The sequence below is a fragment of the Myotis yumanensis genome, unplaced genomic scaffold (assembly GCF_028538775.1).
Source record: "Myotis yumanensis isolate MYYU_CA2020_CCGP unplaced genomic scaffold, mMyoYum1.0.hap1 SCAF_20, whole genome shotgun sequence".
NCBI lineage: Eukaryota > Metazoa > Chordata > Mammalia > Chiroptera > Vespertilionidae > Myotis > Myotis yumanensis.
The window spans coordinates 7651609-7675105 of record NW_027223771.1 but is presented as its reverse complement, the minus strand read 5'-3'; the positions used below and the strand labels follow the sequence as shown (position 1 = coordinate 7675105).

Below are 23497 nucleotides of genomic sequence, written 5' to 3'. Positions count from 1 at the left end.
AACTCCTCCTTCCCAGTCAAGGAGCCAAAGGTGTTCTAGCTGACTCCCCGGCCTCTTTGCTGTCTCGTGTCCACGCGCTCACTTACCAAGCGGCAAAAACGCAAGCCGGTTTCCGGCCATGGAGAGCTCACTGAGGCTGGGCAGCTGGCAGAGGTGGCGCGGCACACACCACAGCCGGTTTCGGTCCACGGTGAGGTACTGCAGAGAAAGGCACAGGTGAAGCCTCTCGGGTAAAGCTAGCAAACGATTGGTAGAAATGTCTAGTGTCTGCAGCTCCTTCAAATCGCCAACCTCTACAACCAAAACCAAAATTAAGATAAATCGCATCCTGGTTACATGAGTTAGGTTGAGCACATAAAATGAATCAATACCGCAACAGTTCCACCAAATAACACCAGTAGCTGCAGCTATTCCCATAGATATGAATGCGGAGGCGCGGGGTTGAGGTCTAGTATGCAAATGATCCAACCTGGGCAGGTGTCTTTATTTATTTATTTTTTTAATATATTTTATTGATTTTTTACAGAGAGGAAGGGAGAGAGATAGAGAGTTAGAAACATCGATGAGAGGGAAACATCGACCAGCTGCCTCCTGCACACCTCTTACTGGGGATGTGCCCGCAACCAAGGTATATGCCCTTGACCGGAATCGAACCTGGGACCTTTCAGTCCGCAGGCCGATGCTCTATCCACCGAGCCAAACCGGTTTCGGCTGGGCAGGTGTCTTTAAAGCAGCCTGCCAGAATTGTTTCTTTAAATGTGTTTGTTATTGATTTCAGAGAGGCAGGGAGAGGGAAAGAGATAGATAGAAAGAAACGTCAGTGATGAGAGAGAAGCATGGATCAGCTGCCTCCTGCACGCCCCCTACTGGGGATGGAGACCACAACCCCCGGCATGCGCCCTGACCAGGAATCGAACCGTGACCTCCTGGTTCATAGGCCGATGCTCAACTACTGAGCCACACTGGCCGGGCAAGTGTTATGTTTCTTTTTAATAAAATTGTCTATAATTAATTTCATCCTTAATAGACTTAACATTACTGACACCTTCAAAAATATGCATTGATAAGTCATCTTGGGATTAGTGTGGTATTACTGATGTAGCGTTTCAATGCATTCTTTTTAGAATATTAGTGGGATCTTCCTGTTCCCAGCTGGTCTCCCTGTCAGCACCCCACTCCCCAAGGAGTAAACATCAGTTTGCAGACTCTCTTTCCTCAGTGTGCCTAGAATAATCCTAACTTCACGGCTGTCTGCATGGTTTCCTTTTATGCTACACCTACAATACCTTACAACTTTGCAGCTACTTATAGAATATCCCGAAAATGACTTCCCTGTTGCCAACGCAGTAATTACTTACACGAAGCGTAAAAATAACCTCAGAGTGCCGTTTCTACAGAGAGAGCAGTAGGCTCCCTCGACCATCATTCTCTGCTGATGCACACTGACCTCATCTGAAATTTAAATGGGGATGGGAAGGAAGCCACCCACTCTATGCCAGGGCAGTGACCACAGAGTCAATAACAAGGCTTGGTATTTTTCAAGCACTGGCTTTTTCCGGTGCCACGAAGACAGCTCTAATGGAAGCTGCCAACCACAGCAGGTAGGGGAGAGCACACAGAGACAAGAGGACAATATTTCAGGGCCAGGTTCCGTTCTGCCTAACAGCGTGTCCCTCTCTATGCTCATTTGCTCGCTCTAGATTGGCGATGGAAGGCCCACACTCTGATACGTAGAAATACATTCAAGCCATAACCCTGTCACTCATCAGCCGTGCCACTTGGGTTATTTACTCAAATATTTAGATCTGGTGGTTGGATGTTTAAAAAAATCATCCACAGCCCGGCTGGCATGGCTCAGTGCTTGAGTATCGACCTATGAACCAGGAGGTCATGGTTCAATTCACAGTCAGGAAATGCCCAGGTTGCGGACTCTACCCCCAGTAGGTGGCGTGCAGGAGGCAGCAGATGGATGAATGATTCTCTCATCATTTTTTTTTTCTTCGTTATATATTTTATTGATTTTTTACAGAGAGGAAGGGAGAGAGATAGAGAGTTAGAAACATCGATGAGAGAGAAACATCGATCAGCTGGATTCTCTCTCATCATTGATGTTTATCTCTCTCTCCCTCTCTGTTCCTCTCTGAAATCAATAAAAATATATTTTTAAAATAAAATAAGAAATCATCTCTAAAAACACCAGAATAACATGTACCTGAAGTGATTAAATGAAATATCCATAGATTCAACAAGACATGGCAGAAAACAATTATTTTTCAGCTCATTAGACTACACAATATTCTAAATGTAAATTCTAAATATAAGTGCCTTTTTAATTATGCAGTTTTATCACAGAATCAATTATGAACACATTATGTTCATGTTTGTTATGTCTAACATAGAGAAAGGAGCTCTTAGAAAGTAGATGATCTTTCAGAAAATGGGTAGGACTACCTTGGTGAAATAAAAAAAATGAAAACCAATCGTACGGAGCTTGCTATATATTCATAAGAATGTGTGGCAGGTTATGTTTAATAACAAACAATCACAAGAAAGAATAAAATTAATAATACCAGAAAGCTCACTGAAAAAAAAAAATCTATTAACTGTGCATTTGTCTAATAGAAGTAATAGCAAACAAGCAATTAAGAAGGCCTCTTAATTAGGAAAGACGATTACATATTATTTGGGAGCTTTCAAATAAAATGCTCTGAAACACCCGACATCGGAGAAACACCACGGACACGGATAGGACTTAAATAGTTATGTGTGGGTGTCAGACTTGGCAACTAATTCCCAATAGAAATTTTAAAATGTGAAAGACATACTTCAAAAAAAAAAAATCACAGTTTTGACATTTTATCTGGTGCTTTGTGTGCAATTAAATTATGCCCTAAAGTTTCTTTCAATGTCATTCAAAGTAAGTTACTTACCAGGTGTTTATTGGTTATCTAACCAAATGGTTGATCTGGCCGTGGTAGAATGCCCTGAGACTACTATAGAAGATAAGAAAACGTTTCTTGAAAGTGCTCTCCCTGAGGCCAACTATAATCTAACCCACTGCTAGACTGAAGTGGCCTCTATCTCATCTTTAGATACAGCCTGTCTTTGAAATGGAAAAGCATTTATTCTAAAACTTAGCATCTGTGTCATTGCTTTGTGTCAATACACAGATTGCTACTTAGAAAAACCCTTTATTGTCTTCATTCGGTAAGATTAATGGAGACCACATACGCAGGTTTTCGTTTCTATGTTATATTTTAGTGATTGTCTGCTTCCCAGATTTCTTCTAGGTAGACTTTTTTTTCCTCTTCACCGAAGTAGCACAATGGAGTTTTTGACCTGAATGAGATCACCAGGTGTCCATTGTTGGCATAAAACTATTATAACCGCTGCCTCAAGAAATATCACAGCATCAAAGTCCAGCATAAAAACTTATTTTTTATTTTATTACGTTGAAGAGAATAACTACAAATAATCCATTTTACACTATCTGAATAAAAGATCATTATAATGATTGCTTTCATTTCACTTTCTAAACTCAAATTAGTATAGAGAGTCCGGCTGGTGTTGCCCAGTGGTTGAGCATTGACCTATGGACCAAGAGGTCAAGGGTTCGATTCCCAGTCAGGGCCCATGCCCGGGATTCAGGCTCGAACCCCAGTAGGGGGCGTGCAGGAGGCAGCCGATTGATGTTTCTCTCTCATCGATGTTTCTCTCTCTCTCCCCCTCTCCCTTCCTCTCTGAACTCAATAAAAATATATTACATAAATGGCTTAAGAATATTTCAAAAGAGTGGGGCCGAAGGTGGTATGAAGAGCTGGGTGAAGTTTCTCCACCAAAACCAAGCAGAACACTGGACAAAACTGGAAAGAACCAACTATTTCAGGACTCTGGAAACCACCCAAAGGCAGACAAATTCGTAAGTGTCTATTCTTGGGAACCTGTTAAAGCTTCATTCAAGAACAGTGGGAGTCTGCAGCCTTTTATTGCTTGGGGTGGCTCCTCTCCCATCCAGGCCCCGAGCTCAATCTCAAGAATGTGAGCTTACCAAGGCAGGGCTGACAAGGAATGGCTAGGACAGCCAGCAGCCTGCAGTCAGAGAGCATCCTTGACTTGGGGGTGGGGAGAAATCTCACAGCTTTTTTTTTTTTCTTTCTCTTTTTTCTTTTTAGCTAAAAGTGGCAAATGGTATAGGAAAAGAATGAGGAAAGCATGTGCTTTGCTAGCCTGGGATTGCAGACCCCGCTGGAATGAGGGGTTGAACAGCCATAAATTTAACTGGGCGATTCTGGAAAGGAGAGAGCAGATGAGGTGCTAGATATGCTCTCCGCAAATCCTTCCACAGCCGAGGAACCGTGTGTCCGTGCAGGGAAGACCCGAGAGTCTGCATAAAGTCAACAGCAGAGCAGATGTGACAGCTGACACCCTCTGAAGGCACTTGACAATCCACACACATTTCAAGTCGCGTAAGACAGGAGCCTCGCGGGCTGGAAGTGTTTGAGCGAACTTCTTTCCAAGTCAATGGCTGCTCCTCAGCTATACATAGTGGCTGCCCCTACGGAGCCGGGTTAAAAAACACGAGTCTAAACTCTGAGCAGCTACATACCACAGAGGGGGAAAGAGTCTGAAATTTAAATCACAGAAAGGAACGAGAATTTAAAAAATAAAACAACTTTCAGAAAAACAAATCAAAATCCAAAGTCCCAATATGTTAACTAGATTTTCCAGTTTTCCACAACAACAAAAATACAAGATAGCAAAGTGTGACCCATAACCAGGGAGGCATGGGGGGGGGGGGGGGGGCGGCGTGGGGAGAAGCAGTCATCAGAAACTAACTCTGAATGGGTCCAGATGTTGAACTTGGCAGAGATTTCAAAGCAGCTGTTACAAATGTGTTTAAAGAAGCAAAGGAAACTATGTCAAAAACTAAAGAAAACTATGATGACAATGACTCAATCAACAGAGAATCTAAATAGGAAAAAAAAAAAAGCCATAAAAAGAGCCAAGGAGAAATTCTAAAGTGGAAAATACAATAATTGAAGTAAATAGTCATTAGATGGTCTCAGGATCAGAGTTGACATGGTGGAGGAAAGAACGGTAAACCCAAAGACATGTCAACAGGAATTATTAAGTTTGGAGAATAGAAAAAAAAAATCAACAGAAAATGATCAGTGCCCCAGAGACCTGTGGGATACCATCATATCTGTAATGGGAGTTCCAAAAGGAGAGGAAAACGAGAAAGTGAGAGGAAAAAAAATATGTTAAAAGACAATGGCTGAAAATGTTCTACATTTGATGACAAGCATTAATCTACAGATCCAAGAAGTTCAATGAATTCCAAGTAGGAAAAACACAAAGAAATCCATATCTAGACACATAATAGTCAAATTGCTGAATGGTAAACAAAAATAGAAAAGATTCCATGAGAGCCATAGCTGGTTTGGCTCAGGGGATGGAGCATCGGCCTGTGGACTGAAGGGTCCCAGATTTGATCCCAGGCAAGGGCACATGCCCAGGTTGCAAACTCGATCCCCAATGGAGGGGCGTGCAGGAGGCAGCCGATCCATGATTCTCTCTCATCAGTGATGTTTCTATCTCTCGCTCCCTCTCCCTTCCTCTCTGAAATCAATTAAAATATATATTTTGTGCCCTGACCGGTTTGGCTCAGTGGATAGAGCGTCGGCCTGCGGACTCAAGGATCCCAGGTTCGATTCCAGTCAAGGGCATGTACCTTGGTTGCGGGCACATACCCAGTAGGGAGTGTGCAGGAGGCAGCTGATCAATGTTTCTCTCTCATTGATGTTTCTAGCTCTCTATCCCTCTCCCTCTCCCTTCCTCTCTGTAAAAAATCAATAAAATATATTTTAAAAAAGATATACTTTGTAAAAAAGGTATTGTTTTAAAATTATTATTACTAGCAAAAACAGCAACATGAATAGAGTGCATTTAAGAAATTAAATTTACTGAGGCTGCCAAAATATCTGTATTCTAGTTCTTCCCAAATGTTTTGCGTTGCCTAGTAACCAGTGGATACCATTTTGAGTCTCTGACAACAGAGACCTCCCCTCTGCCCGTCTCTTTGGCAGCCAAAACCTTGTTAGGACAGTGCCCTCTCTCAGGAACGCAAAGGGAAGGCCAGTAGCAGAGGAGCTCTGAGTCAGTCTCCGTGGGATGTGGAGTTTGAGAGCACTGAGCACACTGGGAGGCAGAGGCCTGAGATAAGGGAGGGAGGGGAGAGGGAGGAGGCCTGACGAGGACTGGACATCTGCCCAGTCACAAAAGGTGAGGAGCAGACCATCTTCAGAACGGACTATTTTTAAGGATTAAAACCTGACCACTTTTGGTCAAGAAATCCATGATGGTCAGTATCCTTTCTTCCTAAAACTTTTGGATGGTATTTGTACAACACAAAAATCTGAATCCTAAAGTCGATATAATTGGACTCCTGAGTTGACATGAAATCCCTTTTGTTGCATATTGTGGCTCATACTGCTCTAGTGTGATTCAGAGCGTCCAAGTGGTAGCATTCATTGTTCAAAGATGATCAGGATGGACGGCGGGCCCTCATTTGACAATGAAAGGCAGAGTCTAGAAGCAATACATCAAGGTTGGCGGGAGCCAAGAAGGGACCTCAAGATTCTTTTCCAAATTCAGAGGCAATGAGCCTGAAGACCAAGGCTATGCCAGGCAAGAAGCACCAACAGGAAGGTCAAGTGTGAGCAGACAGGAAAGCAGCTGGTGCTCCAACATTCAAGGAAGGAACCGGGGCCAACCCACCCGGAGTAGAGGGAGGACGCGAACACTAAGGATGCCCACAGGGCAGGAGACGCAACCGCCACCAGCACGCAGGGGCAGGGGCAGCGGCAGCCTTATAAAACCAGGCGTGTTCCTTTATGAAGTTTATCTCTGTCAGAGCTTTCTTTCACTTCCTCACACAAACGCACATTACATTTGGATCTTATCAACTCGGTTACATCAGGCTAATTTGAATGGTATTACACACGCATGCGATAATTGAATAGAGTGAAGTAAATTTGATGCATTTATTCGTTCACCGAAAGAGAAAGTGCTTTTTACAAGTTTACACAATGCCCTGGCCGGGGTGGCTCAGGTTCCACCCCTGGGCCCGGTCGGGGTGGATGGGGCACATGCAGGAGGCAACCAATCGATGTAACCCACTCACATAGATGTTTCTCTCTCTCTCCCTCCCTTCCACTCTCTAAAAGTCAATGGGCAAAATATGTTTACACAAATACGAAATTAAATCTACAAAAATGAAGGGTGATTTTGGAAAAGGAAACAAAACATCATTTAGTGTGAATGCGTGTTTCAACAAAACGGACTTTTATTTAGATGGCGTGGGTTAGCTGAGTTCCTTTAAATAGTTAGGGATTTGTGAAGTGCAAAGCTCATCTAACGTCACGTAATGTAATCTGTGTTTTCCACAAATCCCCATTGGTCCACTTACTTGAGAAGCCCATGCTTCCTGGCTGGGTGCCAGCATACCAAACCTGCCCAGCAGTGCATACTTGTATTTCTGTTACTAAATTAGGAAACCAGAGCAGGCAATGTCAAGGCCAAGAGCGAAGAGAAAAGGTTCAGCATCATTAGTCCGCACGGCTTCTCCAAAGCAAGATCATTGTAAGAGATTTAATTTTTAATTAGAAACACCCAAGTAATTGAGCCTAGTAAGAAGCAATACTAAGAGCTAATGAAATGAAGACAAAGGGAGAAATCAAAACATTTCACAAAAGTAGCCTTCTACACAGCCTTAATCATCCTGCTGAAAGGAAATTAACTACCACCACTTGAGGCTTAACGTCTCGATGACTGGGACTGAAATACTGCCAGCTCTTCCCTGAGGAAGAAATGGGCAGTTGTCCATTACCATTCTGACTAAGATTTACTAACAGACTTTACGTAGAGCACTGGTTAGAGCAGTGGTCGCCAAGCGGTGGTCCGTGAGTCCGAGAGGTTGGCGACCACTGGTTTAGAGCAGGGGTGGGGAACATCTGGTCCACGGAATCATTTGGTCTGGCCCTGCCCAGGCGTTAGGGGTGAGTTAATTAAATATCCGACCAAATACAGCAGGCTAATTTTTAAGTGGATCAGTTTGTATGGCCTGAGAACGTTGTTATAAATATCCACATGGCCCTTGGCAGATAAAAGGTTCCCTCCTCCTGGGTTAGAGAAACTGGGTAGAACATTCACAGAGACTCGAGTGGAGAAACACAAAAAGGATTTCAAGAGAACAAAATCACCGTGTTGAAGTTCAAAGACATTTTTAAGATGACATAAACATATAGAAGGATAAATATGAACTTTCCACTTTCCAAATTTTACTTGCCTCTAGTTAGCATGTCCAAGAGGTTTAAAAAGGCAGTGGTTGTTAATTAACATTCCTGGAAGTATTTGTGAACATATCCCAATCCTTTATCAAAACCTAAAGAATCTTAAAGATATTGGGAGAATTTTAGTTCTAGCAATAGCTGAATAATATTATTCTTATAAGCATTTTGTTAAATATTGATACATTTCAAAGTAATATTTATTTTAGCTTTATGAAAGAATTAAAAAATTAAATGGATATTTGCTACAAAAGCTATATTTTTATGTGGGTGAAATGTATTTAATGCCAGGATATGTAAATCACAGAAAATTAAATAACAAAGTTTGAGCACTATAACAGGCACTGAAAGGCTTATCAAAGATGATCAAAAAGAAAAAAAAGATGTTCACACTACTTTAGCAGCACAGAAATTAATTCTTGTTTATAAAAAAGCCAGAGACAAGAACAAGCTAGTGTATCCATGTAACAACAACAACAAAATAAATAAATAAACAAACAAACAAATAAATAATAAAAGCTACAGAGAGAAGACCCTTTCCAGCACGCATCCTAATTGTCTGGTGCCCTTTCATCTAATATATATATTTGCATGATCTCTATAGGACACTGAAATGCATCTAGGTCAGGGGCGGGCAAACTTTTTGACTCGAGGGCCACAATGGGTTCTTACACTGGACCGGAGGGCCGGAACAAAAGCATGGATGGAGTGTTTGTGTGAACTAATATAAATTCAAAGTAAACATCATTACATAAAAGGGTACGGTCTTTTTTTTTTAGTTTTATTCATTTCAAACTGGCCGGATCCGGCCCGCAGGCCGTAGTTTGCCCACGGCTGATCTAGGTGATCTGTGAGTCAAAACCCAGAGCCTTTATCTTCTTCTTGGTCAACCACCCGGCCAGGAGCTGGCCATCAGTGAATAGCAGAAGCAGGTACATGGGGGGGCGGGGGGGGGACACAAACAGACACAGCTTCCCTCTTTTCAAGTCTGTCCATTCTTCAACTCTCCCCCCTCCGAGTACAATGCAGAGCATGTCATCTGGCTCCTGGTCTGGCCCTTCACTGTCCCTGTATTACTGATAAGAGGCACAATGTTGTGGAAGGCACAACAGAATGAGAGACCCAAGCTTAAAGTTCTAAGTTACATAAATAAAGGCAAGAAATAGATTGAGTACGGCCGGTGTGGCTCAGTGGTTGAGCACCGACCTATGAACCAGGAGGTCACGGTTTGATTTCCGGTCAGGGCACATGCCCAGGTTGCGGGCTGGATCCCCAGTGTGGGGCGTGCAGGAGGCAGCCAATCCATGATTCTCTCTCACCACTGATATTTCTATTCCGCTTTCTCTTCCTCTCTCTGAAATGAATAAAAACATATTTAAAAAGAAGAACTAGGTTGAGTGATTAGAAATTATACTGGTTAGTATAATGATCTCCATGGATACAAAGTCCTCCATTCCATCTTTACCTTCTTATTGCTACCATATATGCATAAACATATATACACAGCTGGAATCCCCCAAAAGGAAGAAAAATAAACTTTTTTTGGTGGTAAAAAAAAAAATCAATGAAATTTGATTTTTTTTCTAAAGAAATTTGGAAAAGAACAAAGTTGAAGGAATTACACAAGCTCACTTCAAAACTGCCTATAAAGCTACAGTAATCGAGCCAATATGGTATTGCCATAAGGACAGACATAAAGACTAATGGGAACAGAACATTTGAAATAAACCCATATGTTCATGGTCAGTCAACTGATTTTCAACAAAGAAAAAATAGTCTTTCAACAGATTGTGCTGGAAAAACTGAATATCCCCTATCTAAAAATATCTGAACCCTTTCTTCACATCACATACAATAATTAACTTAAAAATTTTTGTGACCCTAGATTTGGTGAATAGTTCTTAAATGTGATGTCAATAGCATACTCCAGCAAATAAAAAACAACAACAACAACAAAACCCCCAGATAAATTGGGCTTCCTCAATTTTTAAAATTTCTGCTCTTCAAATGATAGATATTTAAGTTTCCCACACTGAGAATTCCATGGAGCTTCAAGAATTGTGAATGTTCAATAAAGCAAAAGCCTATAAAATTAATGTCACTTGGTCCCTAGACCTCCATTTGCTTAACCAGTGTGGTAGCTAAATTTTAACTTGATGGGTTGTATAGTCCTTCTACCACGAACATCCAACATCAGAGTTTATGGTAACTCTGATGGCTTTGATTTTATGAAGGGCATAATGACAGCCTTGGAAATCTGCTTCCTGTTTCTAAAAGGCATGACATAATAACAGGCATGAAGGTTTACATATTGTGTATATTACATAATGTTAATTTTTTAAAGGGGACAATAAAAAGTATTAAACAAAGAACTGTGATGTCAATTATGTGTGGAGTGTGGCGGAGAACTTGGTAACAACCCATATCAAACTAAATTTTCTTTAATTACTTCTATTACATCACCCTTGGCAAATCATACAGCTTTTCATTCACTAAAACAGTCATTAACTTCCAAATTACTTGCAGAACAGACAATCTGATTTAGATTAAAACCTTTAACAGATTAAACCATAATTTATAGATGAAGTAAGCACCAAGCATGTTCCCATAACACATTAAAAAAAATAACTTTTTTACATATTGAAGACACTTTTAAACTAATACTTATTTCAGCACATACCCTATATCCTACCTGTTCATTTTTCTTCACAATTATATAGTTTGACATGAAGCTAGGATTTTCTGATGTCAGAAAACAACACCTCTAAAATACTGCAAGTTGATTTAGATCCAAAAGTAAAATTAAATTTCTGAGTTGTCAATAATAGGCTGTGTCTTACAAACATGCAACCCAGGCATGTGCCCTGACCGAGAAATCGAACCGTGACCTCCTGGTTCATAGGTTGATGCTTAACCACTGAGCAACACTGGCCGGGCAGTACTCGATGGTTCCCATAGAGCACCACGCCTCTAATAGATCATGGTGAAGAAAATTAATTATATGCAGAAAGGAAAGAGAAAAGGCACTGCGTGTGAGGCGAACTTGGATGACCATCCCTTAAGATTTCAAATTGGATCTCTGCTGTTATGATGTTAGCTGCTTTTCAATCTTTTCAACAGAGGAACAGTCCAGGTCTTAATCAGTGGTATGAGTGATAGGAGAGGATTTCCAAGTCTGAAGGACTAACTTCTCTCCTTTTGCCTTTTTTTTTTTTTTTTTTTAAAGCATCATCATGCCCAGTGGGTGTGGCTCAGTGGTTGAGCAGCAATCTATGAACCAGGTCATGGTCTGAATCCCAGCCAGGGCACATGCCCGGGTTGTGGGCTCCATCCCCAGTAGGCCTGAGCCTAGCCCAGAGAGTCCAGCCGACCCCTCTATTCCTTTAAGTAATCAAATGAGGTAAAGCATCCTTAACAGAGCACAAGGGCCTGGGGACCAGGGCTCCACTCTCTGGGCCTGGGGCTGGCCCTCAGGGACGCCCTGCGCGGCTTGGCTCTGCCCTCGGGGTCTGGAAAGCCCCGTGCACAAGGTGCACTCCCTGTACCAGGAGACGTTCTTACTTCCAGAGGCGGGGACTCGAGGCCAAGGGAAATCGGTACAAACAGACCTTGTTACGCTGACCTTGATCTTCCCGGCCATTTTCCCACAATGCACTGCCCTAGCCCAAGCCCCTCCGCTCTACCAAGTTTTCACAATGGACTACTCTCTATCTAATCCAACATGTGAGTATTTGGCTCCGAATGCTCTTTTGTGTCTTCACTTTTCTTATGAAGGCTCTGAGCACATGTCACAATTACTAATTACAAGTTGTATACTCTTCTCCAAAACGCATACCATTGAGGGCGCTCATGAAACCCTCGTAATGCATTCTGAGATCCTAATCTTAAAACTCTCTATATCCAGTAGATATTTCAAATATGCTCTAAAATTATAAATACTGATTACGAGCGTATATTCAAAGCGTATTCAACCACAACGAATACACATAGTAAAACGTTAAGTCTTTCAAGGGAATAAATATAACGCATAAGAAGTCTACACGGCCCAGCCGGCATGGCTTAGTGGTTGAGCGTCGCCCTATGAACCATGAGGTCACGGTTCAATACCCAGTCAGGGCACATGCCTGCGTTGCAGGCTCCATCCCCAGTGTGGAGCGTGCAGGAAGTAGCCAATCAATGATTCTCTCTCATCACTGATGTCTCTCTCTCTCTCATTCTCCCTTCCTCTCTGAAATAAATAAAAATATATATTTTTTTAAAAAGGAAGTCTACATGTACTAGCATGAACTAGGTAGAAGGGAGATCAATCCCACAGCCACATGTCTATTGTCATCAAATGGAGACAACATGGCATCCTCCCATTTTTAAAAACTATAATTAAAATACATTTCCGTAGTATGTGCCCAAACATAATCAAATATTTGCAGAGGTGTCCCTAGCCCCTCACCCATTCAAATTATAACATTGAAATTACCTCATAAACAGAGATATCATAAACAGAGATATCAAGTGAATCAGATAACAAGACCTAGTCCATTGCTATTCATGATAGCCTAGAAAGAAAAAAGAAAGTCTATACATGGCTCAAAACACATTGCTATTGCTGCATATCATTTTACTCAAAACAAGCAAAAACAAACACAGACAACAGAAATAAGCTAAGGAGATGAAATCAGGGATAAATACCTCCAATCTATTAAGCAACAGGTGTGATATAAATAAAAAATTACATGAAAGGCATCAGGAAACCTATGTCCTTCACTGGTGAGTAGGAAGCAGTCAGTGCTGTCGGCCGTACATCCTTAACCTCCGAGAGTATATAATGGAAGGAAATGGCGACATTCTATCACAAAACGCCTTACGTTACAGGAAAAGAGAATAATAGAATACAAAGAACAATGGCTTAACAGGGAATTCTAGTCTCATGTTACTTAAACATACCTCAAAGGGGCTTACAAACAGTGTTCTATCCATCCATGCATTTTGAGTCTACAATATATCTTTCTAAGTCCCATCCAGGAAAATTTAAAGTATCATTTTAATGATACATTTTTGAGGTAATCTCCAAAAGAGAATCCAATTTCCTGAATATCTGGATATGTGAATCTGACAAAGGCAGAACGATGAAACACCACTGAGCCTAATTACCGATGATAAAATCTAAAGGAAAGACCATATTCCTATAGTATATTGAAAATTCTTATAGTAATTATAGTTTGCATGTTTTGAGTAAATTACATGCTGTAATAGCAATGTATTTTGAATAGAAAGTTTTGAAAAGACATTATATGAAAAGAAATTATTTTTTAAACAGACTGACTGCTACACCAGTACCATTTTTGTAAGCAATATTGAACCTCTATGTGAAGGCCAGCACATCAAGTCTCAAAACTAATCATGTATTGTGTATTCATCCAGAAATTTCTGTACTTGTAAAACTCTGGAGAAAGTATTCCTTAAATCATAAAGAAATATTATGACCAAGTATAGCAAGCTAATTTTTAAGTTGATAATTGTGTATGGCCTGCGAAGGATGTTATAAATACCCACATGGCCCTTGGCAGAAAAAAAGGTTCCCCACCCCTGGTCTATAGGTACGTCACAATCCAATAGAATGTTCAGTAGGCAAAACTGACCATTAAGCCTAAGATCAAACTTAAATGGCGCTGCTAAATTCTTGTATGGCTTCTTATTAAATCACATCTTATTAATGTACATCCGTTATCTCACTAGAGAATGAGAGAAAACATTATATATCTTCCTTTTTGATACTAAAATGATCACACCGTGCAAATTTCCCCTAAATTCCCTGATGGGAAATTCAGAGCTGAACTTCAGAAGTGAAGTAGCTTTTTGTACAAATATTTCACCAGAGCAGTGATCTGAAGACTAATGCTCCATTGTGGTAAGTGTGGCTCAAAAACATAAATGCCCCCTTATGTTTGCATCCGGGAAAACTGTCACATTTCCCCCCCACATTTCTTAGCTTCATAGTCAAACAAATGGACAATCAAATACTTACAAATCTTTCCAAAGCCCACTGCCTAGACACAGTGAGAAACATGAATGAAAACAGACTTGTAAGCGAAAAGAGACCATGTGCCCCCGACTACGATTACCTGGAGGTAGGAATTGCAGTTGGTTATTAGCTAATCGAAGATGACGCAAAGCTCTCAGACGACCAATTTCTGGGCAAACGATTTCTAAGGCATTGTCGCTAAGATCCAAACACTGGAGTTTTATAAGGGATCCAATGGCTTCAAAGAGAAAAGGAGGGGAAAGGCAAAATCAACTTGACCCAAGTGTTATGTCCTATCTTTAATGCAAGTACTCCAAGTTAAAATATTTGCATACTTAGTATCACCATCTCACAATGTACTACTAGAGTTGTTCCCAAATAATAAAAACATACATGAAACTAAATTTTATGGAGGTGATAAGACTTCTACCTCTATATAAAATATGACTTTAAAAAAAGCACAAATCAACATTTTTAAAACAATGCAAAATATCACTTGAATAAAAAAATAAATTCATGAAACAATATATAAGGATATTCTCAGTCTAACCGAAATTCTTAACTGGATTTACTGAATTTAGAACTTGTATTTTGTTATTTACCCAACCACAATATATCTAAAGATAATTTATCTAATCATTATAACCATTTTGGACTCTATTAATGTCATTGAGTCATAATTCTTAACTGGATTGACTAATTGGGGGAAGAGTCTGTGAAACAAATAAATTAAAGATGGTTTATAATTAAAACTCACTAATATACCAACCACAATAGGTTTAAAGACACTATCTGTTCTACTGTTAGAAAGGAAAGCTTAAACTATAGTCTCTCCTAACTAAAAGTTGGAAGTAAGCTTACTCACCTTCTGGAATCACAACTATGTTATTTGAATGAAGGTACCTGAGGAAAATAACAAAAAAAGAGAAAAAGCTGTTGTTATTCAGAACTTCTGCAACAGTATGGGTTTGTAAAATGCTCACTTAGAAATATATCAAATATAAAGGGACCAAACTTTTTTTAACGCCCTATTCTAAGTACATAACACAAAATATATGGTCATCATAGATAACTAATAATACTTTGAGATATTTCATGTTGGGATTGCAAATATTAAAACTATTTATTGATTTAATTGCTATTTTGTTTTATTTTTTTGTTTTTTAATAGGTATTTTTGTTTTCTTTTTAGGGCTTTTTTTGTATTTTTGACATTTCCTGTAATAAGCAGGGATTTTTATCTTTTTTTTTAATCCTCCCCCGAGGATATTTTTCCATTGATTTTTAGAGAGAATGGAAGAGAGAGGGAAAGACAGAGAAATATCGGTGAGAGAGAAACATATCGATTGGTTGACTCCTGCACGAGTCCTTGACCGGAATCGAACCCAGGACCCGTTGGTCCCCAGGCTGACGCTCTATCCACTGAGCCAAACCAGCTAGGGCTTTAAGTGCTATTTTAAAATAGAAGATACACAAAAGAAAAACTAGAGGTATTTTTTCAACCTCATAAAACAAACTAGATTCCTACTTCGTTTTAAATTATTCAGGTTTTCAGAGATACATTTATGGCGTAAAGAAAAGTCAGCACTTATTGTGTACAGGAAAATGCAACTTTTCGTTTCTAAAGGATAACTTCAGAAAATAATCAAGCCAGAGATATTTCCAGTCAGCAAGCATGCTTACTGATAACCAAGAATTCTGGAGAGATTAAATACTCATCACTTATAGTATCTGTAGAAATACGTAACTATCAAGGCACAGAATTTATTTTATAGCAAAATGAATTTCATAAACAAGGATCAAATTCTTTTCATAAAAAAGAAAAAAAGTTCAAGGCTGACAAATCCAGGTGAAGTGCCTGCAGCACCCTCTGGTGGAGATTTTATACAATCAGAAGCAGCCCACTGCCATCAGAGTAAAACAATAAGGACCACTGGAGATCAGAGAGTAATAATTTTTAAAATAAATTTATAGCATTGATTTTGAGACAAGAAAACTAGACTTTTGAGAACTTTATTTTCAAACCTATCCTTTTATTTATTGTACCCCACTAACCAATCTTCATAAAATCTTAAAAAATAGAATTTCAAAATATTCTTCTCCATTTTAAAGTCTAATATCAAGTGTGACACAGAATAAGAAAGATAGAAAATGAACTTAAGAAGATTATTCTATGCTGGACTAAATTAATTTTGAAGTAGGTATTAACCTGCTGGGTCTAACACAATTTAAATAATAATTACACGAGTCCATGTTCCTTGTTTTGTGTACATAAAATGATTCCACATTTTATTTTCTCTTAAAAATTTATTTGTACTGATTTCAGAGAGGAAGGAGGAGGGAGAGAGAGCTAGAAATATCAATGAGAGAGAAACACTGATCGGTTGCCTCCTACACACCCCCTACTGGGGATCCAGCCCGCATCATTGATGTTTTTCTCTCTCCCTTTTCCTTACTCTCTGAAATAAATTAAAAAAAATATTTTTTTTTTTTCAAAAAAAGAATCATTGCTGTGAGTGGATCAGAGAGCAGGCTCTTCGCCTTTAGAGCCATGTGATCAGGATGACTTAACCTCTCGCTTTCTGTCTATAGAAGCAGATGGTAATAGCACCAATTAGAACATAGAGACGTTGTAAGAAATAAATGAATCGACATATGCAACGCTCTCTGAATGGAGTTCAATGAATGCTATTGTTATTGTTGTGAGAATTATTATTATATCGTGAGTCATTTGTAATCATAAGGTTAGCAGTTTAAAGCCCAGAGAAGTTGAAATGGTGTTTTCGATGTGACTAAGTGTTCATCATGTTCATAACACAGGAGCTCCCATTCATTGCTGGTGGGAGCGCAAGCTAGCACAGCCACTTTGGGAAATGGTGTGGCAGGGTGTGTTTTTTTTAATAAAAATTAAGTATAGACTTAACAGTAACATGCCAATGTCAGTTTGTTTGTTCTGACACATGTACCATGGAATTGGGAGATGTTAACAATGGGAGAAACTGGTTGGAAGGTATAGTGGGCCCGGCCGGCGTGGCTCAGGGGTTGAGCATCCATCTATGAACCAAGAGGGCACCAGTTCGATTCTTGGTCAGGGCACATGCCCGGGTTGTGGGCTCCATCCCCGGTTGGGGGCGTGCAGGAGACAGCCGCTTGATGATTTTTCTCTCTCATTTCTATTGCTCTATACATCTCCCTTCCTCTCTCTCTCAAAATCAATAAAAACATGTTTTAAAAAAAATAAATAAAACAAAGCATGGAGGATGCAGGTAAGGAGGCTTTTGCCATACATTTTAAATCTTTTATAGTGTTTCACTGTTTGTATCAAGTATCACATGGAGTAGTGGTAACAATAATAAATGCTGCCAGTTACATGGACTATCGGGAATGATTCTGTGACAAAGATGCTGCAACCAGAAAAAGTGAACTTTTCAGCATCTTCACCACCTTGAAGTGAGATATTGAAAACACAAATTTAAACAGTTAAAATACTTTAAAAGGCTTTTGGGCTTAGCGGAACCAGAGGTCTACCATGCTCATTGATACTAAGAAGTAGTAAGTTAATACATGTACATTGTATTTTCTACTATTTCAAACAACTTAAGATTATTTTGATCCCTGTTTTTTAAAAAGAATTGAATAAACATACTCACAGTTCCACCAGGTTTGGAAGCTTCTGAGCAAGGTTTTCTGGCTGAAAATGAAAAACTCAGAATTAAATTCTATTTTTGAAAAATGTATAAACATCTCTAAATAGTTTACGCACAAACCATTATCTTTTCAAGGGCCCTGATCAGGGCGCACGTGGGCGTCGATGTATCTCTCTCACATCGATGTTTCTCTCCCTCTCTCTCCCCCGCTCTCCACCCCTTCCACTCTCTCTAAAAAAAAAAAAAAAATCAATGGTATTTTTCCTTCATTGATTGGCTTATTTCACTTAGCATAAGATCTCACTCATTCATGGATAATAAAGACCATTACAAACTTTTGAACAATAACAGATACAGAGGCAGAGCTGCCTCAAACTGATTGTCAAACTGCAGTGGGAAGGCCAGGGAGGGTTGGGGGGCAGGAGGGAGGGGGGTAAGAGATCAACCGAAGGACTTGTATGCATGCATATAAGCATAACTAATGGACATAAGACACTGGGGGGTAAGGGAGGCCAGGGGATTGTCAAGAGCGGGGGGGGGGGGGGGGGGGGTGTGGAGGACACATATGTAATACCCTTTGTAATACTTTTAGCAATAAAAAAAAATACATTATAAAAAAAAATCAATGGAAAAAATGTTCTCGGGTGAGGATTAGCAACCACCACCACAAAAAAAGGAAGTGACATTGTTAATGTCACACTGGGATTCTGATCTATTCAAATACTTAACAACAGTGTCCCAAGCTGCTTCCCATCCACCCATCCTCGCCCTTTATGATGACCCAATAGCGCTGCATGTGAACATTGTTCCGAAGTCAGTGAAGCATTTACCGAGAACCCGCCCTGGATAAAACCACCTTTAGCTTTCAAATGCCAAGAGCTGTGATTCTGTCCCTCAGGTTCTGCTGTCACTGTCTGCCATGAGGCCCTTCGTGAAAAGTCTTTTCTCCGGTGTTACTCCTGGGGCTGTCCCAACCCCCAAAATGTTTCTATTCGCACCGTTATCTTCCCTAAGAAGAGGAATATACACCTCCATGTACTGGCACCCCAACAAAGAATCCTAGAAAAACTAGAGAACTTGTCCAGAAAGCAGGGAATGTCGACTCTCATCTAGGTCTGCCTGCTGTAATAGCAACATCTTGCCTGGCTAACTCACAGGACAGCTCCTGCACATCCATCCTAATCTTTCCTTGACAAGCTAGTCGGGTTGTTGTTGTTTTATTTTGAGTCACAAAGCTACACACACACAACTGAGTAATGAATAACGTTTCTGCTGCCAACTGTGCATTGCTGTGTCTTTATTAATAAGTAAGTATGTTGGGCTTTTATCTTTAAATAAGCACGGTGACCTTGGAAAATTGCAATTTATTACAACACTGGGGGAAAAACTCCACTTATTAGACCCCGCCCCAAAAGCCTGGTAAGCAAGCAGTCTGTTGCCTAGGCTGTGGCTGACACCTACTGGTGTCCTACGATACCGTTCTGTTTCCTACTGGCACGTGTTAGCGATATGGCCAAGGAATGAGGGGAAAGTTATACATTTTCATTCTTACGTTTCCATAGGGTTTACATAAAGTCAGAGACTTGATATCTATAAATTGATAACTAAAAAAGCGAAGGGTGGTGGGCGGGTTCGAGTCCCAGTCAGGGCGCATGCAGGAGGCAACAAATCCATGTTTCTCTCTCTTCTCTCTCCCTCTCTCTCTGTCTCTTTCTCTCTCACACTTCCTCTCCCTTCCTCTCCCTGAAAATCAATGTAAAAAACTGTAGTTATGCTTTGGGTTGCTAAACTCTGATGCTGGATTATGGATGCCACACAGACTAGTTTATCTTGATCCATAGGATTTATACTAAAAAGAAATCTATTTTAAAAATCTAACTACGCCCTCAAAATAACATACATACCAATATGCTAACCGCTATAAAGGAAAGATACATATCGATTTACTTCCAGAAACAGCAAACACAAGCAAATTTTATAATGCTTTCTGCTCCTTGTAGGTATTTTACATAGATCAAGAAAACTTTTACAGGAAAATAGTCCATATATAGGAAGCCAATAAGATATACGTTCAGATATTTAGTAAAGTCCAACAGAGAAGGGAATGAAGAATGGATCAATTCACAAAGAAAAAAAAAAGACATCATAAATGATCTAAAATGAATAAGAACTCGAATTTATATAAAGCAAATCCATTTAAAACGCAGACCAAATTTCTTAATAGTGAGAATGAAAAATCTGATTTGAACATTCTCTTGAAAATAATTACAAATAATTTTCTAAAATCTTCTATGTCATAAAATTTAGGTTATAATGATAACTATGTGCTTATTCCTAGAACACAAAAAGAGTGAATCAGATGTTGCTTTTGGGGCAAAACTTTTTCTGACAAATGGGATGACAGCCGGATTCAAAATCATTTGACTGTCACAGCGCAATCATAAAAAAGGTTTTTTGCTTTTTCAAAACACTCAAAGGGCGACATCAGGCTTCCCAAACACCCATCTTAATATTTTAACCTTCAAATCATTCTTTTTTAAAAGTCATTCTTGTTGGTCTTTCTCTGCTTTACTTTTTTTTTAAAATATATTTTTATTGATTTTAGAGAGAGGAAGGGAGAGGGGGAGAGAGAGAAACATCAATGAGAGAGAATCATGGATCGGCTGCCTCCTGCACGCCCCCTACTGGGGATCGAGCCCACAACCCGGGCATGTGTCCTGACGCAGAATCAAACCGTGACCTCCTGGTTCCTAGGTGGAGGCTCAGCCACTGACCCACACCAGCTGGACTCTTCTTTACCTTTTAATTGGTCTACTAGGTATTGTAACATCCAAAAGATCATCTAGGAAGCTTAACGCACACAAAAAAGACACAGGCCAAGACACAGGCACAAGCCAAGCAAAGAGGGGTTTTGAATGGGGGCAGTTTGGTAAGTGGAACATTTGCGAATATTTTGCTTTCCTACACGGCTCCTCCTGTCACCACACAACTGCGGGGCCTTGAGTAACACATTCTCAGCTCACGAGGACCCTCTGGATGTGGATTTATAGCACCTGTTCACACAATAAGAGAGGACACCCATGTCAGTCTGTCTTAAGACATGGGAAGTGTAACTTGGTCAGGACCACGTTCTAAAGGATTTTATTTTATTTAAAAGAACGCAATAGAATACTGTACCAAGGTGGTCAGCGAGTTCCTTTTCATATAGAGTCTCTCCAGGAACTGGAGCCCCTCGCCTTTGAGTAACTCCAGCGGGAAGTGGTCGAGATTCCTGTAGTTTAAGAACAAGTTCTTGTGCTTCTCCAGCCTCGCCACCGAGATGGTCTTGCCGAGCTCGGACGCCATGGCTGAGCAGATCCCATCGGGCACGCGGCAGCACTACATCCTGTCAGAATCGGTCCATCTCTGAGGAGGAGAAGGACCAGTGAATGATTATAATACCGCTGACAGCACTGCCAGGCAAGCCAGTGAGCACATGCAGCTACTGCAGATATTAAAAAAGAGAGTCATGCATCGAATCCCCATATTTTGCTCTCATAACAACTGAATTTGTCATGCGTATTGAGAAGATTAAATTAATAACCATTTCATAAAAATACATTCCCTATTTAGGAAATATTTATTACTCAGCAGAAATAGTCCTAATTGAAAAAAACACACACAGTCTTGAAATTGAGATCGGAATCCCTAAGACAACAGGAGACCGGTTTCACAATGGGCAGCCAAAGAAACAAGTTAAAAATCAGATACAGCCCTGGCCGGTGTGGTTCAGTGGATACAGCATCAGCCTGCGGACTGAAGGGTCCCGGGTTCGATTCCGGTCAAGGGCATGTACCTCAGTTGCAGGCTCCATCCCCAGTAGGGAGTGTGCAGGAGGCAGCTGATAGATGCTTCTCTCTCATCGATGTTTCTAACTCTCTATCCCTCTCCCTTCATCTCTGTAAAAAATCAATAAAATATATTTTTAAAAAATCGGATATGGCAAATCCTCATTTTTGTACCTAGCTTAAGGTATTTCAAGAATATTTAAATACGTATATAGAATATAGCTACATCAGCCCAGCTGTTGAGGCTCAGTGGTTGAGCTTTGACCTATGAACCAGGGGGTCAGGGTTCGATTACAGGTCAGGGGCACATGCCCGGGTTGTGAGCTCCATCCCCAGTAGGGGGCATGCAGGAGGCAGCTGATCCCTGATTCTCTCTCATCATGGATGTTTCTCTCTCTCCCTCCCTCTCTGACATCAATAAAATACATATAAAAATAAAAACTTGCCCTAGCTGGTTTGGCTCAGCAGATAGAGCGTCGGCCTGCGGACTCAAGGGTCCCAGGTTCGATTCCGGTCAAGGGCATGTACCTGGGTTGCAGGCACATCCCCAAGTAGGGAGTGTGCAGGAGGCAGCTGAATCGATGTTTCTCATCCATGTTTCTAACTCGCTATCCCTCTCCCTTCCTCTCTGTAAGAAAAAAAAAAAAAAAAAAAAAAAAATCAAAATATATTTAAAAAAATAATAATAAAAACTTAAATTAAAATTAAAAAAATAATAATGCAAATAGTTTTCCAATGTGCATTCCTCGGCCACATACCTCCTTTACCTGGGTATTTTTTTCTTACGCAAATTCCCTTCACTACCTCTTACCGACAGTTAAAGTCAACGACAAGGGGCATAAGTAATACTTTCAACAATAAATATTTTTTAAAGAGAGAGAGAGAGAGAGAGAGAGAGAGAGAGAGAGAGAGAGAGAGACTGGTATAGCAAATAAAAATAAAATAAAAAGGAAGCGACAGCCTCAGCATTCACCGCATACAACTGCACCTCCACACGAGTTTTCTTGACAGGTAAACACCACCCCACGTTCGTGTGCTTTTGTTTTTTGTTTTTTCTTAAAGAAACAAAACCTCCCATTTTAAGAATATTTCGCCCATTGGAGGCAGGGTGCCTTCAAGGACTGACTTCGTTACTTCCTTCGGAAATGCCACTCCGACGCCCCAACACGGGACATTGCAGCGTAGAAAACGGCACCTGAGAAGCATCTGTCAAAGGTCATTTCCTCCGACGCCCCGATCAAGTCCCAGGTGCAGACAGGGGCTTCGCGGGCCCAGTCCCCGGGCCCCAGGGACGAGGAGGGCCCGGCCCGGCCCGCTCACCCCGCGACCCACCCCCCGCGGCCCGGACGCTGTCGCCGGACCCAGCCTGCGAGGCGGAGGCCGGGACAGAGGGCCTCGCCGCTCCCGTCACCTGAGACTCGGGGGCGCCACACTCACCTGGGCGCCGGCGGAGAGAGCGCTCCCGGGCGCAGGCTGAGCTGGGACGGCAACCGTGGGGCGCCGGACGGGGCGGGGCGCCGGGAAGGGGGCGGGGCCAGGCGGTGAGGGGCGGGGCCCTCCCTACCGAGAGCTGGGAAAGCGGGAATGGCGCAGGAGGACGGAATCTCGCGATAATTGCCCCCTGTTCTCGCGGTCTCACGATAGGTGGGACGAGACG

The 23497-nt window shown here is 41.0% G+C and overlaps 1 protein-coding gene across 1 annotated transcript in view; it reads right to left on the bottom strand.

Annotated features, from left to right (window-relative positions):
* LRRC28 (leucine rich repeat containing 28) overlaps positions 1–23362 on the bottom strand; it is a 42072-nt gene extending 18710 nt beyond the window's left edge. Inside the window, exons 1-6 of the mRNA XM_070400414.1 lie at positions 23278–23362; positions 21191–21418; positions 18017–18057; positions 15233–15270; positions 14468–14605; positions 87–293 (exon numbers count right to left, since the gene is read on the bottom strand). Coding sequence (XP_070256515.1) covers positions 87–293; positions 14468–14605; positions 15233–15270; positions 18017–18057; positions 21191–21358 — 592 coding nt within the window. The 5' untranslated portion in view covers positions 21359–21418; positions 23278–23362. The remainder of the gene's footprint in view (positions 1–86; positions 294–14467; positions 14606–15232; positions 15271–18016; positions 18058–21190; positions 21419–23277) is intronic.
* Positions 23363–23497: the final 135 nt, after the last annotated feature.